Source organism: Rhopilema esculentum, chromosome 11, assembly GCF_057945365.1.
Source record: "Rhopilema esculentum isolate cy_ngs chromosome 11, ASM5794536v1, whole genome shotgun sequence".
In the NCBI taxonomy this organism is placed as follows: Eukaryota; Metazoa; Cnidaria; class Scyphozoa; order Rhizostomeae; family Rhizostomatidae; genus Rhopilema; species Rhopilema esculentum.
The window spans coordinates 11,133,741-11,148,257 of NC_142825.1; the positions used below are offsets into that span (position 1 = coordinate 11,133,741).

At 38.5% G+C, this 14,517-nt stretch overlaps 1 protein-coding gene across 2 annotated transcripts; it reads right to left on the minus strand.

The window, feature by feature from the left end:
• Positions 1–1,918: 1,918 nt before the first annotated feature.
• LOC135693462 (dimethylaniline monooxygenase [N-oxide-forming] 2) lies at positions 1,919–14,340 on the minus strand. 2 transcript variants are annotated; one of them, XM_089111320.1, is made up of 4 exons: positions 13,665–14,340; positions 3,556–4,250; positions 2,937–3,018; positions 2,085–2,221 (listed from the first exon to the last, which is right to left on the minus strand). In XM_089111320.1, the coding sequence occupies exons 1-3, from the start codon at positions 14,338–14,340 to the stop codon at positions 2,938–2,940; spliced, it is 1,452 nt and encodes a 483-aa protein (XP_088967446.1). In that variant the 3' UTR covers positions 2,085–2,221; position 2,937. The 2 variants fall into 2 exon arrangements, with proteins under 2 accessions (XP_088967445.1, XP_088967446.1); XM_089111319.1 differs by lacking the exon at positions 2,937–3,018 and having other exon boundaries at positions 1,919–2,221.
• Between the last annotated feature and the right edge of the window lie 177 nt (positions 14,341–14,517).

Here is a 14,517-nt window from a genome sequence, read left to right on the forward strand (position 1 = left end):
AGCAAAATCAAGGGTCACTTTACAAGCTGGGTACACTTGATATGGAATATCCCATGTGCCCTCTGCCACCAGTGGTGAAGCTAGAGGACATGCAGGTCATGCGAAGCATGACCAAAAAGATTTCCAGAAAATTATTTTTTACTCTAAGACAAAATCTCTAGATAGTTTAGATGGGGTTTTTTCACATTGAAAGTTCTCCAAAATCAAAGAAAATTATTCTTTGCGTACTTTTATGTATCTCTGTAGGCGCAAACATAGGGTTTCTACATTTGAAACTCAAGAACGCTCAAGGGTTTCCAATTTAGTCATGCAAAAATCACAGGGATCCCAATTTAGTCATGCACTTTCAAATGTGCATGACTAAAACCCTATGTTTGGTCATGCAAAATCACGCGAAACAATGGGAAACAGCCCTGAAAACATGATGATTATTACGTTTTAGTCATGCACTTTTGGAATGGCATGACCATGACCTTGATCGCATCGTTTCCCTGTTCGAGTTCAAAAAGTGAGACTGAAGAGGAAGTATGCTAGTTCACGAGCAAAGGGATTTCGTGAAATGTTACCCTGCAAGTAATATAGCAGCAACGAAATGAGGAAAAATAACAGTTCCATGGTTTTAAAGCATTGATGTAGCAAAATAAAAGTTGACAGTGGAACAGATTCTTCCTGTTGTGGACTATGTTTGCTAACACATATATTTAGGCCTGTGTCAACGAGGATATGACATGCACGAACTAGGCCTACGGCGCCTGATAATAAGGCAGGCAACGCTCATATTGCAAGAAAAATAATGAAACAAACCGCCTGGTTTTAATATCATTTTATTGCTGTGCTGATAATTGGCAAGCCCAAAGTATTCCATGCTTTGATAATGGAATGGCTAGTGGACTTACATGCTAAATTTCCATTGAAATATTCAGAATGAGTGTCTCTAGAACTTGTTGTTAGTAGAAGAAACACAAATGCTTCCTTTTTGTTGCTTTTTAGAGACATGCAATGCAAGTTTGAGATACAACGAGGCATGAAATTAGTGTTGTCCTAACCTTTTCAGTATTTATCTTATAATGGCCTTTTTTGTTATTGATGTTTGTGAGATGAGAGTATTGAGATTGTTTCAGAGGAGAACTCTCCATTTTCTGATTATAATCTGTTTTGATAAATTAAGAATAATGAATTAAAAAAAATGAGGTGTAGCATGAACATAGACTAGGGGCATTAATTTTTTTATTTGTACAATTACACTATTTGTACTTATAAATACAATAGTTCTGAGTAAGGAATTAGGGAAGGGTCATCAAAAGTCTATTTATCTTGTCAGAGCAAAAGTGTATTTATCTTATCTTTGTCTTGTCAGTGTATTTATCAGAGCAAAACAATTTAGACATTTATATAATGTTGTGAGAATCAAATCTAACTGTGTTATGTTATCTAAAAAAGCCTTCCTTCAGTATCTGACAGTTTATTCAGGTGAATAAAACAGCTCTTGAAATAGTAAATATTAATAAGTCTAAAGCCAAGGCTTCTTCAAAACATGTCTCAAGAAAGTTCTGAAAATTATTCTTTTGCAAATTTTTAAATGTTTTATGCCCTAAGGCTTTTCTGGGTATTTTCACAATAGCTGAAAACACTTTTCTTTAGGGAACTGGTCTAACCTCAATTTAAATTGGATACATTGCTGTGGTGCCAAAAACCCTGTTTATTTTTTGCCCAAGTGCATGACCAACTCTCCAGAGCTGGCTTCACCACTGTCTGCCACCATACCACTGATCTATAGCATGTTTGTGTTTTAATATTTTTATTATTATTGAAACAATTTAATGCTCCACATATACTGCTCATCAAGGATAGCAACTTCAAGCAAACACCAAGTAATTATAAATTCTGGCTATTTTATTATTTGCAAAAAATTAACTTCTCAAAGTATACTTATGACTGCAAAGATCAAACACAGAATTGCAAGAACTGCAAAATATGAGAATGTAGACTGTTTCACTGTAAATTCTTTATTCAAAGGGTACCATATTCTTTTGTCAACGGTGAGAATGGTATCCCGTGCTCCATCCCAGGCACCTGGACCTGATAGTCTGTACTGATATGGACATGCTGGGCCAAAAAACAAATGCCATGCAAGAACTGGGTCTTTAAGCAGCAAACTCCATAAACAGGGTTTTACACCAATTTCTGAAGCCAGCTCATCTTGATAAGAGATGAAATTTACCTGCAAGCATAACAATGTATCAGTGGCATAGCCTGACCAGTGGAGGTGGGTATGGTTGCCTAATTTTTGTGCAGAAAAGTACCATTTTCAGCAAGTCTCTTTTTTTCATAGTTGTACACCTTTGGCTAGAAACAAGGTGATACTCTGGCGGGGTAGCTACTTGAATATTTTATGCCTCCTGAGGTGACACTACACAGTTGCATATCCATTCATTCATGGAGAATATTCCGTAGATATAGGATCTCCCAGTGGCAAAGACCCAGACACAACTTTTTGTTTGGGGGGGGGAGCCCTGATAAATAAGTGTAACAGCAGCCATATTTTACAAAATAAAAGTATTTTACTTATGATACTTATGTTTTTATGGGGGAATAAGGCCCCCTGGCCCCCCAATATCTTGGTCCTTGCTCAAGGGGTGGGGGTGGGTACTTGTTCCTGTGTTTCCTTAGAAAAAGCAACCAATGTTCCTGTGTTACCATTGAAAATAAAAACATATTTCTATGTTCCCATTGAGAAATAAATTAGCAGTTTCTATCTGCAGTTTGAAAAAAGAGTATTGCTAAAGACTGTGAGAAATCACTTTGCTAAGGCACAACTTATTCATCATCTATGCCATTTATTTTACATAAATCCGCATCTCGTTGATTTGTATTGAGATAAAGCTGAGACATGGTGTTGCTGACTGCATTCCTGACTCTCTTTTTTAGTACTTTACCTCATGACTTTGCCCATTTAGCAAGGGTTAAACCAAGAATAGTATGTTGAGGAGACCATCCAGCATCGGTCTGAGGGGTCTGCTGGATTTTAAAATTTTGCATCAGGCACATGTGCAATAATAATTGATGATGTTGTTTTCACATTGCATATTGTACTTTGTAGAAGGAACATTCATGCCACTTATGGTAATAAGCCAGTCTCGAATCAAAAGATAAATGAAATTTAGAGAAAAAGTCTCATGAAAAGAGTTTGAATGAAACTTGTTATGCAATATATGATATATAATATTTTGATTAAATGTTGTGAAGCACCAAGAGAGGCATATGGTACACATTTTCATTGGTCCAAGCAAATTGATAGCATAATAGCCTTAAACAGAATGAATGATCTTTGGCAGGCATGGATTCAAACATTATAAACCATGGGCATTTTTAGAACAACTAGAAATTCTTCAAGTGATGTTTTAACTTCAAACTTTGCTTTCAATTGAGATTGCAAGCAATAGGAAAAATCAGTTTGTGTCGGTCCAGTTTCTTTCTGAGACAACAATTATTTTCCTTGAAAAATCAATTACAAAACCACATTGTCATTAAGACTTGTAAGAAAAAATATTTTACCCTCATCATTTCACTGGCCTTATTCCTGATTTGTTTCCAGTGTTCCATGGATTTGCTAACATTCTTGTTCATTGCTGTGTCTGATGGTAATTTCATGGTACCCTTAAATACTTCCACTGCATACCGAGCCTGCATTTCAAAGACTGGACAAACACTTCCAGAAACACCAGTCATACCAATGAATGCAATTTTTCCGATATGTTTAGTGGGGAATATATATTTGTAGAGGCCAAGATACTTCTCACCTATGCCCATATCCACCAAATCTGTTTTCTTCAGAAACTTGAATTCACGTTTATAACCAGTGCACAAAATAAGAGTATCAACATTATCAACAAAAGTTCCATCATTAAAGTAAACTTTTCTGTCTTTTGTCTTCATCACAGCAGGCTTTATTAAGAGAGACCCTGTAGAGATTCTTGTTGCAATCTCATCATTTATAAGAGGCACACTGTGAGGTGATGGGTCTGCTGCATCTCTTTCTAATCCAAAATTTGCATGGTTGAATATGTTGTTGCAGATGACTGGAATGAACTTATTTTTCAAACAGGATGGCACCAAGTTTGTTGAGCGTCTAAGTATTTTTGCATCTAGTGGATAGCCAGAAAAGTTTAACCGGCTAAGGATCAAATTTCCATGTTTTGTTGCCAAGTAAACCTGTGATGCATGTCTACTTAATTCACAACCTATATCACCTGAAAGAAAAGGTACATAGCAGGTTACTGAGAAATGCATGTTCAATTTTATTTCACCCCTTAAATTTCAACTGAAAAGCACACTCACAGGCTTTAAAATTTGCAACCTGAGAAAATGCCTTTCAATTTGAAGCAACTTTAAAGAATTAGTTTCAATTGCATATAAAATACCAATACCATCCTTTAAGGGAAGTCAAGCATGATGTGGGACAATAATGGTTGTAGTCCTTAGAAAGTTCTTGAGATCATATCCTTTTTCGAATAGCTGAAAGACCACTTTTTGGCATAATTTCAATGCTACAATCTTCCAACAAGCAAATCTTTAAAAACATGACTCATTTGAAAATTAGCAAATGGGCATGTTTGCACTGGAGTTCACTGCATGCCGCCCATGACCAGAAAGAAAGGCTATTCACTGCACCAAACAAAAAATATCAAACATTGACTGTAACACTAAAAAGTATTTATTATCAGTAGAAATGTTGCAGAATTTAAGAATTTGTCTAGAAATTTTTACGCTTATTCTGCAAACAGACTTAGCAGAAGTACTAACATAGGTATCCTGTCGAGGGGCAATTCACTTTTGAAAATAGTGTACGAGATTTTCCCTAAAACAAAAGGATTTCCGGGGATTTTAAGATAAAACAATAGGATTTTCACAAAAGGTGTACGAGATTTTCTTGGAGTAATTTGCCTCTCGTTGTTGTAAAGTTTAGGTCGGAGCATAGAGAAATTCCATTTGTGAGATTATGTATATGATTTTCTTAACAAAATTGTGCTTACTACATACTCAGCCACAACAGCCAACTAACTAACTTTGAGGTCATGTGCCGAAGCGATTTAGCACGAAAGACCTGTCAACGCAGTGGTCGACGGGAGAAAGACTGGGCACCACCCTATTCCCAGGACTCGATCGCTCCAACACACTCCCCCGGTTTGATATACAGCGTAATCAAACATCCTTATAAATATGAATACAAAATCAACTACAATCTATTAAATTTCGACGCATATCTGCAAATCACAATATATTCATTTACGTTTCATACTAGCTTGCCTTTGCAACTCTCCAATAATAGCAGCGTTGCGCTTCGCCCTAGTAACAGCTTGCAGTGGTTGCGAAGGCGCTTGTCGCCCTTGCCTAGGTTGCGTTTGCTGCGCACTATCCTGAGGTGGCATTGCTCGCGTGTCCTTGTTTGCATTAGCGGCACACTCGGTTTTCTGCCAATAAGGACATCGAATTTCTAACGGAATAAGATATTTCAAATTTCGATTCAAAACTTTCTTACTGCCATCCCGTGATAATACTAATACCCTGGCTGCTCGCACTGAACCATCTGTTCCTGTCAGCAGCTCTAACACTCGGCAAAGTTTCCAAAAGGATCTTTTCGTTTGGTCATTCCTAAGGATACAAATATCATCAATTTTTATGTCAGGGTTGGTTTTACTATTGTTTCTTGGCCTGTAAGTTTCCAACAACCCCAGTAGGTACTCTTTCCTCCATCGATCTACAAAATTAGAAAGTAATTTTCGATTATACTTAGCTCGTTTCGACAAACTCTCATACGTATTAATTACTTCAAAATGTGCTTCATTTGGGTATTGACTCAAGTTACGACCGTTTATTAATTGGGATGGGGTTAGTGGATATGATATCCCGTCCGTATCATCAAAAACGTAGGTTAGGGGTCGTGAATTTATTACTCTTTCAATTTCCAGGACAATTGTTTCCAATTCCCCATAACTTAGTGTCGCTCGACCCACGACTTTCGTCAGACAACGTTTCGTGCTTCTTATTAGTCGCTCCCAAAACCCCCCGTAAAATGGTGCGAGTTCTACGATAAACTTCCATTTTACACCTCTTATCGTAAAATATTCAGTTAGTTTGGGAGAACGCAGTAGTTTAGTGATCTCCTTGGAGGCCGACTTAAAGGTTTTGGCATTGTCGGAAATCAACAATGAGGGTGTCCCTCTACGAGCACTAAAGCGTCGATAAGCACAAATAAAATCTTCAACGCTTAATGATTCGACAACTTCAAGGTGAACTGCTCTCGTAGCAGCACACGTAAACAAGCACAGATAGCATTTAATTTGTTCGTCTTTATTCCATCTACCTGTTACCATTAATGGTCCCGCAAAGTCTATGCCTACATTTGTAAAGGGCGGACCACTATCAATGCGGAACTCTGGTAATTCAGGGCTGTACACGGTCTTGAAGGGTAAACCCTCAAGTCTCTTACACAAAATGCAACGACGTACGAGTTTTCTTACTTGTTCCCTCCCCCGGAGAACCCAATAACGCTGTCTCATTAAGTTTAACGTGTCCTTTACACCGTTGTGGAACACTTTATCGTGGCAATCCTTAATTATTAGCTCCGACAACCTACTTTTAGCAGGCAAAAATACAGGCCGTTTGCTACTTTCAACAATTGTAGACTTTCCTACACGTGTTCTACATCGAAGAATCATGTCCTTATCCAAAAATAGATTAAACTGGTTTATGTACAGCGGTGTTTTCGTACCCTTTTTGCCTGATTCCGAGCTTAACAAATATTTTATTTCAGATGAAAATGACTCGTGCTGAACTGACCGTATTAATACTGTTTCTGCCCTTTGAATTTCCGGGACACTTAAACCTTCGCTACGATTTATTTCAGTACCTTGTACCGCACTTTTCAAGTTGGAGATAAATCTTATAACCCATCCAAAACTTCGTACCAGTTTACCCTTGTCGTTAAAACGCGTTATATCAATAAGTTCTTCGAATTTCCCCTTTGAAGTGAATATTGCGTGGGTAATGATAGGCCCCTGTTTAACCCTTTCCTGCAATGCTTCTTCTACGACCAACTCACTGCCATTAGGGGACTTGGGCCATTCCTGTGGTTCTAACTTAAGAAATTGTGGACCCTCCCACCAGAACGAATTGGCAGCGAGACCCCCATGTTTTCCTCTGGAAGGCAGATCTGCCGGATTATCTACCCCAGGACAATGGAACCATTTTTCTTGCTTAGAAGTACTCAAAATTTTCGAAACTCTGTTCCTAACATATTGTGTCCAAGGTTTCACATTGCGAATCCAACAAAGAGTAGAATATGAGTCAGTCCAATAAAATGTGTCAATGACTTTATCCTGGAGCTCGTCCTGCAAAACAATTTTAACTGTTTGCATAAGTTTGGCAAGTAAACATGCACCTAAAAGCTCTAGTCTTGGAATGCTTTGTTTGTTAATTGGACACACTTTTGACTTGGAAGCAATTATGTTAACTTGGACCTCTCCAGATTCGTAAACACATCGTAAATACACCACAGCCCCATAAGCTTTCTCGCTAGCGTCTGAGAATCCATGTAACTCTACACTTCTTACCTCTTTTCCCTTCTGAAACAAGTACCTGTGTATAGAAATACCGTTAAGAAGCTCGATTTCGGATATAAGTGATTCAAACTTGAGTTTATGTTGACCTTGTAATAGTTCGTCCCAGGCCACCTTTTCAGTACAAAGTTCTTGGAAAAGTATCTTCAAATTTATGGTGTAAACATTTAACAAACCAAAAGGGTCAAATATTTTCGCTACCAATTTCAACACAGAACGTTTTGTTGGCACCAGTGATTTAGCAAACTCAACGATATCTGATAACTGAAAACACAGTCTATCTAACTTGCTGTCCCAGTTAACACCTAAAACCTTCTTACCCGCATTATCAAAACTACTTGTTGCGGCCCCTAATGAATACTCAGAAAATGTTTGGTCATCTTCACCGGTGACCACGCCCTGCTCCACCGCAGGTGTCTCACCTGAGTCCTCTGACTTTCGAATTTCGTCTAACACATTCTTATCGTTAGAGTCCCATTTACGCAAATTAAAACCTCCCTTTAACATAATAGATTTAGCCTTTTCGTATATTTCAAGGGCTTCATGTGGTTGTTGAGCTCCACAAGATAAATCGTCAGCATACAACCTGTTGAGAATCTCGACCACCTTAGGACTCTCCGATTTAAATTGCAAAACATGATGCTTAATGACTTGGCCTAGGATTGATGGCGAGCAATTAAGACCAAAACAAAGCCGTCGATATCGAAAACAACGTATTGTTGGGTTATTTCGAGTCACATCATCATACCATAAGAATCGTAGTGCGTCACGATCCTCCTCATTTATTTCGATTTGGAGGAATGCCTTCTCTATGTCCGCTGTCAAAACTATTGGCTTCGTGCGAAATCGTATTAAGGTGTTAAAAAGATGCGGCATAGAATTCTCCCCTGTTTCAAGACAATCATTTAGAGACAAATTTTCTTGTGAATTTTTCGCGGAACCGTCAAAAACTATACGCAGTTTAGTTGTCTCTCTATCATTTCTTATAACACCAAAGTGACAAAGAAAATGCGACCCTTGTTTATCAATATTTTCTTGAGAAACCTCTTCAATAATACCATCAGAAAGTTGCTGCTGAAAAATTTCATCATATTGTTTCAAAAGATCGGGCTTAGTTTTAAGTTTACTGAACAATGATTCAAGCCGTTTCTTACTCATATCATAATTTGAAGGTAGGCTACGATACAAATCATCTTTAAATGGAAGTCTTACCGTGTAGCGACCATCCTTGAAGTTGATATCCACCCCTCCATCATCGGTCTTCTTGTCTTCAGGATTCTCGGTTTCATAAAGACCCGCGGATTCGTGCTTCCAAAATTTCGTCAGCGATTCGACGATTTCTCTGCTATCATCTGTAATTTCGTCTCTCGAAGGTAAAACATCAACAATTAAATTCATCACATTATTTAAAGAGCTTTTATCACCTTCATTACAAACAGCAGGTCCACAAAGCAACCAACCGAGTTTGCTACTTATTGCAACAAGGCCATTGCCGCCCTTTCTTACTTCGCCTTGCACTATGCGATAATAATAATCTACACCAATGACTAATTCTATGCGCTTTTCGCAAGTCGCATAACTATCGGCGAGTTGCAAACCTTGCAAATGTGGATAGCAACTTACATCTATTGGTGTACTTAATGGCAAACAAAGATGGGGGGAACTTAATACGGTTAACGGCAATATTTCATCTCCTACTTCTAGATTTACCGTTACCCTATCACAACTTTTCTTCTCATATTTATTTGAACCGAAAGTGTTCAAGTATACGGTCTCTGTTTTCTCGACCTTCAACCCCAGCTTCTTCACCGTTTCTTCTGAAATGTAGCTTCTCTGACTGCCTGAGTCAAACAGGATGTTCACCAGCTGTTTCTCGCTCCTATCCGCACCAAAGCCATACGTCTGTGCTGTCTGTAGAAGAACATTTTTTCTCTCATCTGACGCGGAATTGACCGTCGTTTGCAGTGCAGGTACCCCTCGCTTCTCTTCCATAACTAGGTCTTCGTGCAATGCTGAATTGTGTTTACTTTTACAGTGAAAGCACTTCGGTGGACTTCTGCATGTTTTCGCTCGATGACCAATCCTCAAACAATTGAAACAACGATTTCCTTCAATCAATTTTGATTTCCTTTCTTCGATGCTTGTAACTACCTTACACTTTTCTGCATAGTATTCCCCTTGACAAAAATAACACTGCAGCTTTCGTTCCCTTTTTCCATCTTTGATAACTGCGAAGGCTCTCGTTGTTCCTCGATATTCTGTAAGGCTTGTTCTCTCAGATTTTCGAGTGGTCTTTGTGTCAAGTTTTCGGCTTATCTCTCTTGCCTCAATTTCTTTCCTTATGATGTCCAAAATCTCGTCTATTCGCCAAATTTGCTCTGATGTCTTTCGAGCCACTTGCAAGGTAATTTCTGCCGGCATTCTTGACATTATCACGGGCACTAACAAACTGCCATATCGTTCCGATGAATGCCTAACGTCTCCAGTCCGCGGACGTGCACATTGATATTGTCGTATATCGCTCGTATCTGTGACACAGTTTCATTTGGACAACTTTGCAAATTTAACAGCGCCTGCATGTGAGCGCTAATTATTTGCTGTGGATTTCCAAATCTTGTCTGCAAAATGTTTATAGCATGCTCATAGTTCTCTTCGGTAATTGCCAGCCCCTCCAAGGCTTTAAATGCAGTTCCTTCAAGTGATCGCATTAGATAGTTCATTTTGTGAACCGCCGATATCTGTTCATTTTCATGCACAGCACACTGAAAGCTTTGCCAAAAGGCTTGATACTTCGTCACATCGCCAGAAAAAATTAGGCAAATTAATTTTAGGCAGCTTTACACCAATATTTTCCGAACGTGAGGAGCTACCACTCCTATTCAGCTGTCCATTTGCTGGTGCGAAGGGCGTTGCATCGGTCGTCAATTCATTTCGAATAGCGGGTGTCGGTGTAGAAACTCCAGTCGGTTCAGCAAGTCCGTGTAAAGCTCCAACAACAGTACCCCTTTTGCAAGCCCCAATTCTCGATATAATTTCCTCGATCTTCACATCTATCTCGGCTGATTCTTCGATTTCTTTCTCTATTTCGTCAATATGACATTTTGCCAAAATTTCATCGTTCAAGTTACACAACAGCCTCCTTTTCTGCTGAAGAACAGACAAAATCGAATCCAGCTTCGCTAGGATTTCCGTGGTAAGGGCATCACCATGATCTCGTATTATCAAAGTCGCTTCTCGCTCGAACCTCGTAATTACTGCCCTGTTTCCACCTCGAGTTCTCTTCAGTCTCTCCATATTTCCGTTCTCGATTCTTCCTGCTTCCGCGCGACGTTCAACTTCGTCTTCCTGCGTGGACATTTCGTTTCTTTCCAACTCGCTTAAATCTCACAATTCAGCTCGAAATATTTTCCTTATACCCCAGCCCCACGTTGGGCGCCAAATGTTGTAAAGTTTAGGTCGGAGCATAGAGAAATTCCATTTGTGAGATTATGTATATGATTTTCTTAACAAAATTGTGCTTACTACATACTCAGCCACAACAGCCAACTAACTAACTTTGAGGTCATGTGCCGAAGCGATTTAGCACGAAAGACCTGTCAACGCAGTGGTCGACGGGAGAAAGACTGGGCACCACCCTATTCCCAGGACTCGATCGCTCCAACACTCGTATCCTGTATCTGTGTACGAAGAATGCCGGTACTCTTTTGATGCTTTGCAGGTAGTTTCATAGCCCCTGCTATGCCCTTGGGTAGTTCTACTTCATACTTGAGTTGCTTTTTGGAATGGAAACCGTTATAAAGTTTTCAATATTGACTGATGCGATGATCTTGGAACCTTCCACCTACAGCACCTGAGGGCAGAAACGCCGTGCCGCGAAATTTAGCTGTTTGTTGCGATGACAGAAATAGTAATAATTTGTTCACTTGCTTTAATAAGAAATGGTGGTGTTATTACGTTGCTAAGTATTAGTTTACGTGACACGATTTGTAAGATCTTTTCTGTCGCGAAGTGCAAAACTCTTAGGCACATTGGAGCGCTAGAGTACGCGCGGAGGTATCTTCAAGGTAGGAGCACAGGGCTCTGGTATGCGAAGAAAAACAATGGCAAAACAGACAATAGCAATACACTTTTACGAATCAAAACTTTTATTGCCACTATATCCGTTTCTTAAATCACATTATGCCACAAAGGATTGATTGTTTTCGCGAGAAGCCGTGCCAACTTCCCTTCTGGCAACGATACAATACTTCTTTGCATCGTTGACTTCGTAATGACCACCAATTCGGAGTTACAAAGGGTATCTGTGTGGTTATTGGCTAATAAGCTATTGCTAAATGTATCTAAATCGAACTTCTTGCTGATAAGCTCTCGTAAAACTGATAGAAACATAAAATTAAAAATTAATAACAGAGATCACAAACAAGAAAATTACACTAAATATCTTGGAGTAATAATTGATAATAAGCTTACCTGGAAATTGCATATAAAGCAAATAAATTTAAAATTATCAAAAGGAATCGGAGTGCTATATAAATTAAGACATCTGGTACCAAAACAATCTCTTAAGACTTTATACTCCTCATTCATTCAATCACATGTACTATATGGTATATTAAATTGGGGTCGTGCTAATAAAACTACCCTGAAACCTTGAAAACGTAATTTACGAAAAGCAGTTAGAGTAATCGACTTTGCAAACTACACTGCACATAGTGAACCTTTTTTTAAACGCCTGAAAATATTTAACTTTGATAAACTTTACCTGCTTGAGACAGCAAAAATGATGTATCAAATTAACTCTGACAAAACTTCTCTTGAAGGCGAGTTTGTAAAAACAAAAAATGTACACAATTATAATACACGGCAATCTTCTTCTGAAGGTTTTTCTCTTCCATCCATCTCTACAAACTTTAAAAAAAACTTTCTCACTTTCGATGGTATTAAATTTTGGAACTCCCTACCTATAGAGTTAAAAAAGATGGATAATAAACACCACTTTGTGAAACAGATGAAATATTTTCTTATGAACAAAATTTGACATCTGTAGGCTTGATTACTTTATGATTATTTTATATATAATTGCACTTAGCTGTTATTACAATATTTCACATAGTCTTATTTTTATTTCGTTCTACTTTATTTTATTCTTGTTATATCTTACTGTTATTATTCAAACTTAAAATCGTCATTATAAAACATGTCAATTTGGATACATGGCTCGATAGCTTGCCCAAAGTTCTTTCCATGTGTCCATCAGCCTAAAATTGTTTAATTCTCATTGCTGTTCTATAAAATATTGCGGTTGGCCATTCATTGTTATTTAGCCATATTATCTTGGATATTTTATATTTAGTATAATTATGTTAGCCGGTATATTGTAATTAATCAATTTTATGTTGAAAAAATATTTTGAGTTTGAGTTTAATGACGTTGAGTCAACGTCATTTCCTGTCCGCAAGCAATAGAAATCGGTACCCTAATTACAGGTAACAAGCATGTCATATATATATAGGTATATATAGGTATATATATGCGTTCCCCGCTACCCACTACATAGTGTACTCAATTCTACGTACACAAAAAGCGGGCGGACCTGAACAATCCGTAGAGGTACCATGTTTTGGTTGATGTCATATTTCTAGGAAAGCGTTCCCTGGCCCTACAATCTTGGCAAAAAATAGCTGAGACTTTTTTTTAAAAATTGAAGTCAAATGTCTTTTTATTATATAACATGCTCTGGTAGCCCACACCCCCTTCCCCCCGATGTCAATGTTGGGTTTTATGATTGCGGTATAACTGGGCATGAGCGCGAGCAGAATTACTCTCATCACAACATTGAATTGGGGGGACGGGGGCTGGATGATTTGAAACTAGCTCAATTTTCTGCGAGTGTCTCAGCATTTTTTGCCAGGGGTGTAGGCGACCTGTGATTCGTTGATGCAATCAAAAAGTCCTCGACATGTATGACACGAGGTTAATCGGATTATCCGAACCGGATAATTCATCTATGCCTAGAATGGTTTAAAATGAATATTTTCAGCTAACCTGCCGAATTCCCTAGACCACATATAACAATTTTCTGACTTTCGAAAGTTTCCCATGATCGATATTGTGAACTATGAATCAATTCACCAGCAAAGCCCTTTGTAACTTGGCGAATATCCTCTGGAATGTATGGCACGTTGTTGAATCCATTTGCGACTATGATGAAATCAAAGTAATCTTCAATTTTGTTTCCCTTATCATTCACTGCCACCTTCCAATATTTTCTATTCTGCTTCACACAGGTTTCACAAAGGCAATTTCCATGTACAGTGTCGCAGCATTCAACACTCAATACCTCGCACCCCGTTTTGAAATATTTTGAGAGATTGTAATTTTCAATGTAACTTTTAAAGTACTCAAAAAATTTGTCGGCATGCATGAAATTTGGAAAATCGTCAGGCATAGGATAATCGCTGAAACAACTCATTTCTTTTGATGTGTTCGTCACAGTGCAGTTTGGGACTGCAGATACATTGTTGCGATTCCATAGCCCCGTGACGTGATCACTGGCTTCGTAACATGTGGGCTCTAATCCAGCTTCGATGCAGTGTTTTGTTGAGGTAATTCCACTCACTCCAGCACCAATAATACAGACCTTTTTGATCATCTTAAAATCAAGGTACCAGTATAGCCTGTCTTTTCTCCTGTGTCCTGTGTCCTGTGCAGTTCCTGTCATAGATCAGTGAGTTCCAGTCCAGTGGACAAGAGATCAGTGGCAAGCAATGAGGTGTATACCTCATTGATGACAAGCGTGAACCAATGGAGACATCATGTGATCATATTGAGAACGAGAGTAAAACAATCTAAATCGAGACTGACTCCTTGGAGCAAAATGGCGGGATGTTGATGATGA

Excerpts from the sequence above, each read along its gene's own strand:
- LOC135693462 (XM_089111319.1), bottom strand. The coding sequence starts at position 14,340 with ATGACAGGAACTGCACAGGACACAGGACACAGGAGAAAAGACAGGCTA. Across the intron at positions 4,251-13,664 it reads TGGTCTAGGGAATTCGGCAG|GTGATATAGGTTGTGAATTA; the intron begins GTTAGCTGAAAA and ends CTTTTCTTTCAG. Across the intron at positions 2,222-3,555 it reads AGGCCAGTGAAATGATGAGG|GTAAATTTCATCTCTTATCA; the intron begins GTAAAATATTTT and ends TTATGCTTGCAG.